The sequence below is a fragment of the Pyrgilauda ruficollis genome, unplaced genomic scaffold, assembly GCF_017590135.1.
Source record: "Pyrgilauda ruficollis isolate IOZ18807 unplaced genomic scaffold, ASM1759013v1 scaffold172, whole genome shotgun sequence".
In the NCBI taxonomy this organism is placed as follows: Eukaryota; Metazoa; Chordata; class Aves; order Passeriformes; family Passeridae; genus Pyrgilauda; species Pyrgilauda ruficollis.
In genome coordinates this window covers 1-13,863 of record NW_024516098.1, presented here as the reverse complement: position 1 = coordinate 13,863, position 13,863 = coordinate 1, and the positions used below count along the sequence as shown (strand labels likewise).

The following is a 13,863-nucleotide window of genomic DNA, read 5'->3' as shown; positions in this document are numbered from 1 at the left end:
ATCCAAACCAGGTAATTGGGAAGGCATTTTGGAGAGCCCTGGGGATGCTGACAGGGTCCCACTGGGAATCCTGCAGAATCTCTCTTGTATAGAGGGTATGAGGAGCCTGTATGAGGGTATGAGTCCCTTGCATGAGGGACTCTGAGGAGCCTGAAGGAACCATTGTGTTGATCTTGGTCATGAGGTGCTCCTGGCGGCTCCTTTGTGGCCTGTCTTGGACCATAAATAGATGCCTGAGCCTCCAGCCCCCAGTTGGGAAGATGTGCACAGGTGTGGGGAAAGCCCCTTGGAAGGAGTCTTGTCCTGGTGGTGTGAGAAGCAGAGATGATAACCATGCCTGGCCTTGACCCAGAGGTTGTTGCTGCTCTGCAGCTTTCAGCACCAACGAGCACGACAGGGACAACTGGAACGGGCAGCTGAAGCTGCTGCTGGAGTGGAACCAGCTGGACCTGGCCAGCGATGAGATCTTCACCAACGACCGAAACTGGGAGGTACAGCCCCTCTTTGAGTGAGTGCAGGGGGCTCTGGGGAGGGACACAGCCCAACAGGAGCCACTGTCCCAGCACCTCAGCCTCTGTATTGAGAGTGTCTACTGCTCCTGCACTGTCACATTCCATTCAGCCTGGAGAAGAGGAGGTCAGACCTCCTTGGGAGCTGCTGCTTCCTCACAAGGGGCAGCTCCCATCTCTGCTGTGACAGGGACAGGACCCAGGGAGCAGCTGGAGCTGTGTCAGGGGAGGGTCAGGCTGGAGATCAGGCTGGATGTTCTTCCCCCAGAGGGTGCTGGGCACTGCCCAGGCTCCCCAGGGAAAGGGCACAGCCCCAGGCTGCCAGATCCCAAGGAACATTTGAACAATGCTCTCAGGGATGCACAGGGTGGGATTGTTGGGCTGTCTCTGCAGGGCCAGAGGTGTGGGACTTGATGATCCTTGCAGGTCCTTTGCAACTCAGGGTATTCCATCCATAAATGATCATTTTGGATCATTCCATGATGATCCATCATTCCGTGATGATCCATTGTTTGATCAGTGTTGCAAAAGTGATCTGCCCATGCCAGAAATGCTCTGGGCCATCCAGCCACGGCAACTGTGTCCAGAAAAAAACCTGATTCTGATGAAAACATGACAGTGACCACGTGTCAGGCTGTAAATAAGATGTACACGTCTCACATGATCCCTAACTTTTGCTTTTCCATTTCTTCCTAGTCTGCTGACCTGCAGGATGTGATGTTCACAGCCCTGGTGAAAGACAGGCCCAAATTTGTCCGGCTCTTCCTGGAGAACGGCTTGGATCTGCGGAAGTTCCTGACCACAGAGGTCTTGAGGGAGCTGTACACCAACAACTTCAGCAGCCTGGTGTTCAAGAACCTGCAGATTGCCAAGAACTCCTACAACGATGCCCTCCTCACCTTTGTTTGGAAGATGGTGGAGGATTTCCGGAGAGGTTTCAAAAGATATTACAAAAACAGCAAGGATGAGATGGAGATACAGCTCTCAGTGAGTGATGAGCAGTTTGATCCTGCTGTGAGTGAGGCTATCTGGACTGCAGTGGTTAAAGCAGGAAGTGCCTTTTGCACAAATATTCTTTAGTACCAGCTTCAGGAAAAATGGGCAGGCTGATTCTTCCTTGTCAAATACAAGGCTTTACTAGAAATAGCAAATGTAACCTAACTCACAGTAGTGTGTGACAAGTGGCAGAGAGCTGAGAGAAGGAATTGGTGAGGTGGCTGTGAAAGAAAGAAAATACAAAAACAGGAGAGTCCGTGCTCAGATTTGTTCCATTTGAAAACATCTGGTGAGCCTAGGTCTGAGTTCTTGCTCTCTCTTTCAGGAGGAGTGTCCTATCACAAGGCACCCATTGCAAGCTCTGTTTATTTGGTCAGTTCTTCAGAACAAGAAGGAATTGTCCAAAGTCATTTGGGAGCAAGTAAGTTGAGTTCTCCTTTATTTCTCTTTGCAGGCAGTGCAGTGGGGTTCTGTGTCTTTAGTTTATTGGCCTTTGAAGGCTCCACATCCAGCTTCAAACACACCACCACAAGAGATAATTGCTAGATGACTCTCAGTAGGTTTTATATTGTCCAGTTTATGTCTGGGTGTGGACTTCATACTTTTGTTTCCTAAGGCTGTGTGTGAGTCAGCAGTCCACATCCATTGTATGTTGTCACCTTTGCCAACTCTGGGATACTGAGTTCCCACCCATTCCACAGCAGGGATGGGTTCTGATTCCAGGTGTTTGATTGCAATCCAATTTCTAATTGGGATTAGACAGTAATTTAATGACTGTGGAATCAAAAAGATCATTCTGGACTGGGAACTGAGAAGGTCCAAAATGGAGGAGAATTTTTAAACATTCCACCTGGTGTAGTGGAAGGTGGCAGGGGGTTGGGATGAGATGGTCTTTAAGGTCCTTTCCAACCCAAATCATTGTGGCTTCAGGATTCTATGGTCACGTTTCCCTCTCAGAGGGATTTGCATGACTTCACTCTCTCTCTACAGACCAGAGGCTGCACTTTGGCAGCCCTGGGGGCCAGTAAGCTCCTGAAAAGCATGGCCAAGGTGAAGAATGATATAAATGCTGCTGGCGAGTCCGAGGAACTGGCTAACGAGTATGAGACAAGAGCAGTAGGTAAGTGCCTGCTCTGTGAGTCCTTTAGAAATTTAGTGGGAAGGGTCAGAGACCAGGGAATTAAAAACTAGACATCCAACATTAAATATATTTTTCTTTTATGTCAACATGTGATTTTACTGCTAAGAAAGTCCTTCCACATTGTTTGTTCCCAGTAGAAATTTCGTGTCCTGTTCTGGCTTCAAAAGGTGGGTTTTGTGAAGTGGATTTTTTTGGGGTGTAGAATTTCTTTCATGGGGAAGAAAAGCTACTTAGCTCCACTGGCAAGGCTGAAGAAGAATGCCCACAAAAGGAATGAAAGTATAGAAAAGAGGAAACTTTCCTAATGAATACTGGTAGTATTCAGGTTGGGAAAAAACACCCTTCAGATTTTTGGGAGTACTTCTGGGGAGTGAGAACAAGTTGAAGGTAAAAAGTAGATTGATGGTTCTGTGACTTTATAAGGACCAGCTCAAGGCCACACTGGAAATATCTTGCTTGTTTCCAGAGAGTATCTCTTATTCCACAAAGGAAAAACCGCTTAAATAGACTTTTTTAAAGGTATCTACATCCCTCAGACCAGGTGATTTAGCAAGACACTAAAGAGTGAACAGTGCATTTCCCAGTAAAAAAGCATCAGATTCTGACTTTTTCAACCCTGCTATTAATTTTGGACTGACTATAATTCATCAGATCAGTGCCAAACAGAATTTAATAAAAGAGGACGAAGCAAGGAGATTTACTGAATCATTTAAGGAGAAATTCACATTTTTTACTCAATTTTTTAGTGCAGAACTGAATGCTCTCTGTGTGATTTAGTGTTACAGTTTTCCATCCAGGCTCTAATTCTATTTTGTGGGGTGCCCCGATGAAGGAAGGAATGATGAGTCTGATTCCATGTTCTCAGAAGGCTAATTTATTATTTTATGATACTATATTATATTAAAGAATACTAAACTATACTGTACTAGCACCTTCAGCTCCGATGGGGACAAAACGGGTGTCTTTGCCTTGGATGTGAGTTTCTGCAGCTGGCCTTTGCTGGCCCCAAGGCCGCCTCTCCAGCAGCTCTCCATCCTCCTTCCCCACTGCATCTCCCTGCCCCAGGGCAGTGCCTGAGGGCAGTGGATGCAGGATGTCTTTACCTCTGAAGCAACAACCTGAGCTAGACTTTGAATTCTTTTCTCTTTTGCTTTTAAGAACACAGATGTTTCTAGGCATTAAAAGCTATGCTTTGAGAACTTTTCCCTCTTTTAATTGCTCAGGGAAAAGCCTGTGGAGAAGAGTAAGGAACTCTTCTTATATTATGTGTCTTTCTTCACCTCCCCCTTTGTGGTCTTCTCCTGGAATGTCACCCTGCATTAACTTTTATTTTTACTTGAGCTCAGATGACATTTCTGATGCTGCTGTTCCTGTGATGTTTTTCCATTTTAATAGTCAAGATGGAACCCTGTTTACGGCAACTTTACTTGTTAAGAAAATGGGGGAAAAGTAAAAGACTTTTTTGCCATGAAAACACTAATGGAGTGTTTGTTTCTGCTGATTTAGGTTCTGGTGTCTCTGGACCTGTCCTTGCACGTCCTGTGTGTACCCAGCAAAAATCCTGGGGAAAACCTTAGGGATAGAAACCTTATTTTCCTACAAATGTCCCTTTTTCTTACTACCCTGAGCAGGTAGAACTGCTGCAATTCCCTTTAGTAACTGGTAGCCAGACTGTACCAGTTTGGCAGTGGAGGCAGCTAAATGTGAAGATTTCAGGTTACCTGCAGCCAGTGTTCTGGCTGCAAAGCTGTTTTCCTGAGGAGGAGAAATGGAGCAGAAAAGCAGAGCAGTGTCCCAATCCTCTAAACTTCTTGGGGAAATTCCTCCCTGGCTTCCCCTGAGGTAGACCACGTGTGCATTGCTCCAACTCTGCATCAAAATTGTGTCAGTGTCCTTTGTATTTAAAGAAGTAAAAGACAGGGGTATCTCAGATTTTGTTTTCACATCCAAGGCAAGTAGGAGCAGCTTGCCTGGGGTCCCAGGTAGCTGCAGCAGTCAGAGAACCAGTTCTGGGGAGAAAGCAGCCCCCCTTGGTCTGGAGCAGTCTCGGAACTGTAAGCCACTGGCTCAGCCCTGCTTTCACTTCTGGTGGTGCCAGGGATTTGTAAGTATCTGGAGCTGCTCCAGTCCCATTTAGAGCCATAGGGAAATTGGAGAGGCCTTGTCCCTGCTGTCTCCTTAGCCACATGGAGGTAGCCTCCAGCCAGGTGAGTGGGTGGACTGGTGGGGTGTGAAGGAAAGCCCTGCTTTCTCCAGTGGAGGAGGAATCTGGACAGAACCTCTGTGCACTTCACCTCTCAGCAGTAGGAACTGCTTGGAATTTGGAGAAGTGCACCTCAGTCCCAGATGTTTTGTTTGATTTAGGGAGCTACTGGGCAGAGACAGCACCTAGGAGAAAACTCCCTTTGATTTCTGTTTGCTTCCCATAGAAGTACTAAGGGCAGAATTGCCTTCCTTGGATATGCCAGTTAGAGATTCACTGAGCAGTACTCTCCAAAACTTTGATCATTTCAATGAAAATTGAAATTCAAAAGAATTATGGCTGGGGATGCAGTTTATTTCTCCAGGCCTGGCAGAGGTTTGTCCTGGTGAAGCTTCTTGTCCTCATCAGTCACCTCTGAATTGACTCCAGAGGTTGGTTCTTGCACAGACCTGGGATCCAGGCTGCTGTGCCAGTCAGTCAGGGAATGAGCAGGCATTCTCACTAGACTTGCAGTTCAGAAATAGAGAGGTGTGTAATTAGAAGAATAAATTAAATCTGCGTCTTGGATCCAAAGCATGTGCCTGTAGCTGGGGGCAGATTAGTGAATGAGCTCTGTGAAGGGAGAGAAGCCAGGATGCATCAGCTACCCTTAAACTGTGAGCCCCGTCCCCTCCCAGTGCCTCCTGGGCCTCCGAGACCCAAAAAACCAGGCTGTGCCAGTAACTTGTGGCATTGCTGGATACACTAAACCCCTCTTTCTGGGGAAACTGAAAGCCATCTGCACTCTGGTGTTCTCTATTGTGTGACAAAAAGCTAATTGGGCAAGGAAACTGTGCTGTGTGGGGGTTACTTTCTGTTCTGTTTCCTTCCCAGTGGTACATGAACGGCAGCAAGTATTTCTCAGACCTGTGGAATGTTATGGATACCCTTGCAATCTTCTACTTCATAGCAGGGATTGTGTTCAGGTGAGTAGTGCCTTCTCTTGTGTCCATGTTACAGCTTTGCTTCCCTGCCTTAAGGTGGGTTTTGACTACAACCTGTAAGGAAATTTTGGGGAGCAATGTATTAATGGAATTCCCTTTATGAAGGCCCCAAATAATGGCAAGTGTTGACTTAAAAAAAACAAACAAACAAACAAACAAACAAACAAAAAAAAAACCAACAACAAAAAAAAAAAGTCAGGGGACCTTTAGGATTTTCTGTGGCTCCTGTTACTGGCTATCTAGTGTGACCACCTGGGCCTTGTGTTGTATTTAAAAGGACTGGGATTGTCCCTACAGCAGCCTAACAATGTCTTTATCTCCCAGAAGCTGTTCTACACAACGAGGTCAGTTAAAAACCACAGCAAAGAAATGATGGAAACACATTTTCCAAAGCAATTGTTCAGTCAGCTGTAACTTAGTCCTTGTTGCCCCAGGGCAGTGGAGCAGTTGTTGCACTGTGGTGGTTTCAGAGGGCCGTGGGAGTAGCTCCAGGTACAAATTTCCTTGCTGTTAATAGCTTGAAGGGTAAGAGAAGTAATGAGCAGGGCTGATGCATGTCAGGAAGAAAGGGTGTAAACAGAGTGTGCATTAACCATCTCTGCCACCTGCCATTAGATGGGGAGGCCATGGGGCCCTGCATAGCTGTGCTCTGCTTTCCAATTACTCACCTTCCACTCTCCATTTCAATGTCTCAGTGTGGTTTTGCCTGATTTCTGCATGATTCACCCAAGGCTTCTCTTTGTTTTCTTCTGCTGTCTCCATCAGGCTTCACTCTGATGAAAGCTCTTGGTATTCCGGGAGAGTAATTTTCTGTTTGGACTACATAGTTTTCACCCTGAGGCTCATCCATATTTTCACAGTTAGCAGGAATCTAGGACCCAAAATTATTATGCTGCAGAGGATGGTAAGATTCTGGCAGCTATTCAAGAGAGTCTAAAAAAAATGATGTGAGACTTTTTTTCCCCCTTCCCTCTTAAGAGTGAAATCACCATGTTCTGATGATGCCAGCAAGTTAAATCTGCTAAACAGGATGAATTAAGATTTAAATGGGATCTAATTAAGAGTAGGGCATTTTTCTGTGTCCAGAGAGAGAATAAGCATCAGGCTGAAGAACAGAAGAGGAAATTTGCTTCCTGGTAGCTTTTGTCTTTCATACCTCAAATGTTTCAGTGGTATTTCTGTTGCTCCCATGAGTATTCCCCAAACAAGACAGTGATGATGCAGGGTACAAGAGGAGGATTTTGGTCCTCCACTGCATCCATCCCACGAGTACCTGAGGAAGAGGGTGGTGAGGATCCCCTCATACAGTGCTAGAAATTCATGAAACCATTGGCCAGAGTGTCTGGGCTGTAAATGCTGGTTGGAAGCCATCCAGAGTGGCATTTCCAGAAGCTTTCATCTCATAGGGGTAAGGTGAGCCACAGTCCTTTTTACCTGGTTCTGGCTTTTGTGAAGCCTGTCTGATGCCAGGGGAATATCCTGTATTCCAAAACATGCCTTGCTTGTACGGTTGCATAAATATTTTTGAAGTTCTCTGAATGGAAGTGGTCAATGTGTGTTGGTGAAATTAGGAGCAAGAAGCCATCCACGTGTGGCTTGCAGCAGTCCTGCAGTGGGGCACTGATTGATGCCTGCTGTCCTTTTTCAGATGATAGATGTCTTCTTCTTCCTCTTCCTCTTTGCTGTGTGGATGGTGGCCTTTGGAGTGGCCAGGCAAGGCATCCTGAGGAAGAACGAGCACCGCTGGGAGTGGATCTTCCGCTCGGTCATCTACGAGCCCTACCTGGCCATGTTTGGCCAGTACCCCGATGACATTGATGGTATTTATCTTCTGGGGGTCTCTCCTGAGTGTGTTGAAGGTTGTCCAGCCCTGTGCTGGCCCCTTGCCTCCAAGTCTAATGGGGAGCAGGGATGGAGGGATGAGGGCAGGACCTGCAGAACAAGGAGCTCACTGTTTGCCCTCCCCTCTCTCTCTCTGAGGTACCACCTACAACTTTGACCACTGCACGTTTTCTGGGAACGAGTCCAAGCCCTTGTGCGTGGAGCTGGATGCCAACAACCAGCCCCGCTTCCCGGAGTGGATCACCATTCCCCTGGTGTGCATTTACATGCTCTCCACCAACATCCTCCTGGTCAACCTGCTCGTGGCCATGTTCGGGTGCGTACCCAAGGAGCCGTGGCCTCCTGGTCATCCCCGTACTGGCATGTCTCTGGGAAAGGGAGTGCAGTGCTGGAAAAGCCACCCCTTGCCTCTGCATCTGTCACAGCAGCCTGGGGGAAGCCGGTGCAGTGTCCTGGGGAGGGATTGCTGCCTGTCCTTTGCCTCCATCTCTGAGCATCCTCTGCACTGTGGGCGTGCTGCCAACCGCCGCGGGTCACACGGGCTGATGCTGGGTCAGGGCCTTACCAAGTGTGAGCTGCTGCCCAAGTGACCTTGTGTCTTGGTTTGGAAAGACAGGTGCCTGCTGAGGAAGGCAGGAGCCTGCCCTGAAACGGAGAATGTAACCCCCTCCAAATTGCTACAAATTTAAAATTAAGGGGCTCCCAGGCAAAAAAATATGGGAGCAGAAAATAACAGGTTGTTAATAGAAGAAAATAACAGGATAAAATAAACAATGCAGTAAACTAAAAGAACACTGACAGAGTCAGAACACAACCTGACACCCTGTTGGTCAGGGTGTTGGTAGCAGTCCAGTTGGAACTGTGGCTGCAGTCCTCCTGGAGTGTCAGGGGTGCTTCTGCTGGAGCAGTGATCCTGTAGAAAGGTGTAGTCTTGCTCTGAAGATCCAGTGGAAGAAGAGGCAGCTGCTGTTCTTCTGGGAAATCCAGTGGAAAAGCTGTGTTGGTATTCCAGAATTTCCAGATTATATCCAGGTAGGAGTGCTGGGCTGCTCCCTCTGGGCAGAGCGTCTCCCACTGGGATACTGCAGTTCTTATCAGCCATGCAGTGACATTCAATAGCCTGTTATCAGCAGATGTCCTCCCTGGAGGGAGGAGTGGGTGTGGAAGAGATAAGGAAAACTGCCCACTTAACAGAAGACAGCTGCCATGCAGATGGCAAATAGAATACATCTTGCCTTGCAATCTGGGACACCTGGCTGGAGGGAGTGAATGAGTCATTATCACTCTTCAGGACACTGTGGTTTTATTAAGCTGAGCTGCTGTGTGGTGAGGAAGGGTCTGGTACTGCTCTGGTGCACCTGCCATTTGTTGTCCTGACTTAGACCACAGGCAGTGGGCCACATTCCCGTGGGGCATGCAGATGGACTTTGTCTTGAGAAGTGCCATCACCTCCAGACCAGCAAGGGCAGGGAACATCTTCCTCAGCTTCTCCCAGAAACCTTTGTTGCATCCAGTGCAAGCTGTGACAGGGAGTTGATTGAATCCTGGGAAGTTCCTCATATCAGACTATGGGGTGTGTTGCCTCTGTGTCTCACTTGGGAATGCAGCTGGATTGGTGCTGTGGCTCTGTTCCCATTCCCAGCCCTGCTCCTTTTCTGCTTTTCACTCACATCATAACAAGAGTACTCAAAACCTCTGGCCACGCTTTCTTGAGGACCACTAGGTTTATTTCTGTGTTTTGGTGGCACCTTGGCAGGAAGTTGCTTTGGCAGCAAGAGAGTATTGACAGGACTCCTGGTGCTGCTCAAGAGGATCTCTCAGCTGAATGACACTGCCACTGTTTCCTGGCCTGAGATGTCTGAGTGTGATAAGTTGAGAATGCCTCAGATTTAGGTTTTGCTCTGAGCCTTTCTCCCCAGGCTGACCTGGACTCTAAAGACAGTCAGAAATGCTATTTTTGGCAAGGCAGCCAGGATGTGCCTGGGGACAGACAAGCATGCTCATACTCCCTAGAAAAGGGTGCAAGTGCCTCTCAACAATGAAGGGAAGTGTGGCAGTAAGCCAGCTCTACCCTAAAAACCTTTAATATTTGCTAGAACACTTACTTTAACAGCTGTTAAAGCTGTTAGCAGCATTAACCTGATGGTAAATGCTCTAGTTTACGCTGCCATGCCAGCAAAAACCCCTCTAGTTTTGGCCAGTTGTATTTATCTTTTGAGCAGAAAGAGAAGCTCCACCAGGTGAAGGTTTGCATTTTTCCCACGTAAAGGTGCATTAGGCTCTCAGCAGAGGCATTTTGGGAGCATCCATCTGCCCCTTACTGTCACACTGAAAGGTCAGGCAGCCTGGGAGCTGCTTGCTCCTGTGGTTGTGGCTTTGCTGGGTTCATACAGTGCTTTGTGCCGTGGGTTTATCTGTGCCTGCAGTGTCCTTCGTACCTCTACTACCAATCTCAGGAGCTTTTAAATTTCTTGTAAGGGTTCTAGTTCTAGGTTTGGGTTTTTTTCCTAAGAAAGGAGTTATCTGATCAGTTAGTAAGACACAATGTCTTGTGCAGAAGCATCCTGTTCTCAGTTGTCCAGGCTAGAAGAAGATTGCTTAGAGCTGAGGTCGTAAAAGTACATGGAGCATTTTGTTCCCATTCAGATTTTTTCTGGTTTATTTATAACTTCAAGGGGTTGTTTTGTTTTTTTTCCTACTGTCTTAGTTCTACCCATTTGCAAATTACTCACTAAGAAGGAGAACAAACTAAATAACTGCCTAGTCAATAAAAATGACCACCTTCAGAATGACTGGGGCCCGTACCATCAGAAGGACATGGAGCTGCTGGAATGAGTCCAGAGGAGATTTTCCAAGGGCTGGAGCCAGGCTGGGAGAGCTGGGGGTCCTCACCTGGAGAGGAGAAGGCTCCAGGGAGAGCTCAGAGCCCCTTGCAGGGCCTAAAGAGGCTCAGGAGAGCTGGAGAGGGACTGAGGACAAGGGATGGAGGGACAGGACACAGGGAATGGCTTCCACTGCCAGAGGGCAGCGATGGATGGGATATTGGGAAGGATTTGTTCCCTGGCAGGGTGGGGAAGCCCTGGCACAGGGTGCCCAGAGCAGCTGTGGCTGCCCCTGGCAGTGCCCCAGGCCAGGATGGATGGGGCTTGGAGCACCCTGGGATGATGGAAGGTGTCCCTGCCCATGGCAGGGGTGGAATGGGATGAGCTTTAAGGTCACTCCCAAGCCAAAGCACTCTGGGATTCTGTGACTGTAAAACCATGCCCTGGTGCAGTAGAGGAATGCTCTGTTCTTGGCTCTGACGCAGCTCTTGGGTGAACAACTCATCCTGGGTGTGTTCTCTCTTTCCCATCAGCTACACTGTTGGGTCAGTGCAGGAGAACAATGACCAGGTGTGGAAGTTCCAGCGTTTTTTCCTGGTGCAGGAATACTGCAGTCGCCTGACCATCCCCTTCCCCTTTGTCATCTTTGCCTACATATTCATGGTGCTGAGAAAATGCTTCAAGTGCTGCTGCAGCAAAGAAAGCAAAGAGCCATCCATTTGCTGTGAGTTGGGTTTTTCCTTGTTGCCCACAAGTCATCTCTGCAGCAGGTGCATTGCAGTTCCTCCATGGCGTCCTGTGCTTATTCCAGGCATTTTGTGCTGTGCTGGGAAATTTCCAAGGGCCATGCAGACCTCTCTCATGCAAATCCACTGTGCTGCTGAAATCTCTTCAGTAAGATTCAAGTTTTCAAGTGAGATTTATCCAGTGCTCTCTTGTCCAAGCCATTTTGCTGTAGAATTGCCTTGTGTGTGTCAATCATTACGACTTCAGATTAATCCTGACTCTTCAGGGCTGCCTGTGCTGTTTCCCAGCTTTGCAAGGTGGTGGGTTTGGCTTTTTTGTAATTCATTCTGCTTGCTAGGGAGTGACTGAAAGAGAATAAACAGTTTCCATGTAGCCAAATGAGCAAACCACCTCAAAAATGTGGCAAGTCAGTTCTTGAGCTGTTTCTCCTTTAATTTCTCTGTCAGAGGACACAGATAGGAATTGTTTTAACAAGCTTTCCCCCACCTCTCCAGCAAATGTAGTGTTTTCTCAGCTGAGAGAGCATAAGTTGAGTTAATTGACAGGCTTGTTCCTATCCATCAGCAGCCTGCCTGTTGCCCTGCAGCAGAAGCTGGATTTGTTACCACTTCAGGAGGAAGAGCCTGCTTTGGGGTATAAAATTGCTTAGCACTAAATCATTTTGGCTGTCCAAATTGCTGTGTGGATTCCTTGCTGGGAAAGCTGTTGGATGGCAGATATTCCTGCTCAAACGATGCACAGTTGATGCTGCAGCTCTGAAAGAATGGGAGAGTTAATTAGAGCCAGAAAATGATGGTGGTTTTGCTGATGATAGGAACTGAGAACTGCATGGAGGAAGCACCTTGGTGTATTGACTGTCGTAAAATCCCGCCTTCCCCATTTAATTCTTATGGAAATGGTTGGGATTTGGGTGCTTAAATGCTTGTTGGAATGTGGGAGAACAGCTGAGTGGTGTGTGAGCTCAGAGGAGCACTGGGTGGGAGAAAGGGACTTCAGCCCTGGGCTTCTTTTGTCTCAGTTAATTTTATTTTTTTATTGAAACCCCTATGGTTTATGCTGTCCTCTTGGAACAGGATAAAATGCTGAAGTTATTACCCTGGAGGAAACGGATACCTCAAAGTTGGCTCCTCTGTATCAACTCTTGAATTTGCAGCACCACCACAAAATGCTTTTTAGAAAAGACAATTCTCCATCATTCTGGAGTGCTTCAGTTCAGTGAAAAATCCCACATCATGGTTCTTAGATGTGTTAGTCTTAATGATCCAGTATGGGATAATGTAGGAACAAATGGAAAGCTCAAACCCAGATGGGAACTTGCTAGAATGTCCTGTACCTGTTGGAGCAGAGGCACCTGTGTTAACCAAGACTCAGAGAAGTCCAGAAAGACTTTTGGAGCTTGTAAGGTTGGCAGGAGGGGTTTTGTGGTGGGAGGATTTTATGTTTGCTCCTATTTTGTATTTTTAGGTGACTCTGGTTGCCAGGAGCATTCAGTGCCAGGTGTTAGTGTCACATCTGTCAGAGCTGAGTCAGGGGTGGGCAGCGGGGCTGTGAGTGCTCAGGATGTGGAGCAGGGAATCATTAACCTCAGAATGCACACACTGACCCAGCCTTTTTGCACCTTGCCTTTGGAAAGACAAATTAAATGTTTTTTCTTCAAATACATTTCCCAGGCTCAAGAAATGAGGACAATGAAATCCTGGCATGGGAAGCTGTCATGAAGGAAAATTACCTCGTCAAAATCAATACAAAAGCAAATGATTCATCAGAAGAGTAAGGCTGCCATTTTTGTCTTCATTCTCTTAATTTTCTCTTGAACATTTCTAGTGAAGGCAAGTTTTCAGCAGCTCTGAATGTTTACAAACTAATGAGTAAGTAAACAAACTCAGCATAGAGACAGCAGGTTAAGAAGTGTAACTGTTGAATGGGATAATCTGGAACAACTTGATCAGCCTGGCCATTAGGGGCTGGCTCCTCCTTCCACAGAGTGGTTTTGCCCAAGAGAACTTAAAGCTGTGCCAAACATTCCCCAGTCAGCTCACTGTTTCCCTGGGAGAACTGAATATTCTCTTGACCTAAGTTCCATTTAGTCATGAATGACTTGCAACCACCTAATAAAATCTACAAGGATCACCAGTTCCTGGCTGGCTCTAGGATGTACTGGACTCCCTAAAAACTAGGCTGTAGAATAGTGGAATTCTGGAGGCCAATTGGTCCAGTGCTGCTCAAACAGTGCCAGCGCAGATCAAAGGCAGCTGCAGTGTGGCTGGAAAACAGGCTGTAATTAGATACAGTGGGGCAGCCTGGGACAAGGGGACAGCAGTTTATGATGGAGCTTGTGGAAAGGGATCTCTCATTATTGATGATAGTGCCTTCCGAAGAATCCTAGAATCCCAGAATGGTTTGGGTTGGAAGGGACCTTAAAGCTCATACAGCTCCACCCTCTGCCATGGACAGGGACACCCTCCCCTGGACAAGGCATCCAGTCGCCTGACTGACGTCGAGCGGATGAAAGCAAAGCTTGAGGCGGGCTGGGAGCTCTCCTCTGCAATCCTTTCTGTTGCTCACACAGGTACCAATTCATGGAGAATGACTGATTGCTCGGAGCTGGCAGTAACCCCCA

General features: G+C 47.3%; 1 protein-coding gene across 1 annotated transcript in view; it reads left to right on the top strand.

Moving 5' to 3' along the window:
- Positions 1-13,017, top strand: part of TRPM8 (transient receptor potential cation channel subfamily M member 8) — a 30,003-nt gene extending 16,986 nt beyond the window's left edge. Inside the window, 13 exon segments of the mRNA XM_041464152.1 lie at positions 373-491; positions 1,206-1,496; positions 1,831-1,926; positions 2,496-2,621; positions 3,183-3,187; positions 3,870-3,986; positions 4,829-4,853; positions 5,723-5,814; positions 6,598-6,736; positions 7,481-7,652; positions 7,813-7,990; positions 11,030-11,220; positions 12,914-13,017. Of these exon segments, the coding sequence (XP_041320086.1) occupies positions 373-491; positions 1,206-1,496; positions 1,831-1,926; positions 2,496-2,621; positions 3,183-3,187; positions 3,870-3,986; positions 4,829-4,853; positions 5,723-5,814; positions 6,598-6,736; positions 7,481-7,652; positions 7,813-7,990; positions 11,030-11,220; positions 12,914-13,017 (1,655 nt within the window).
- Positions 13,018-13,863: the final 846 nt, after the last annotated feature.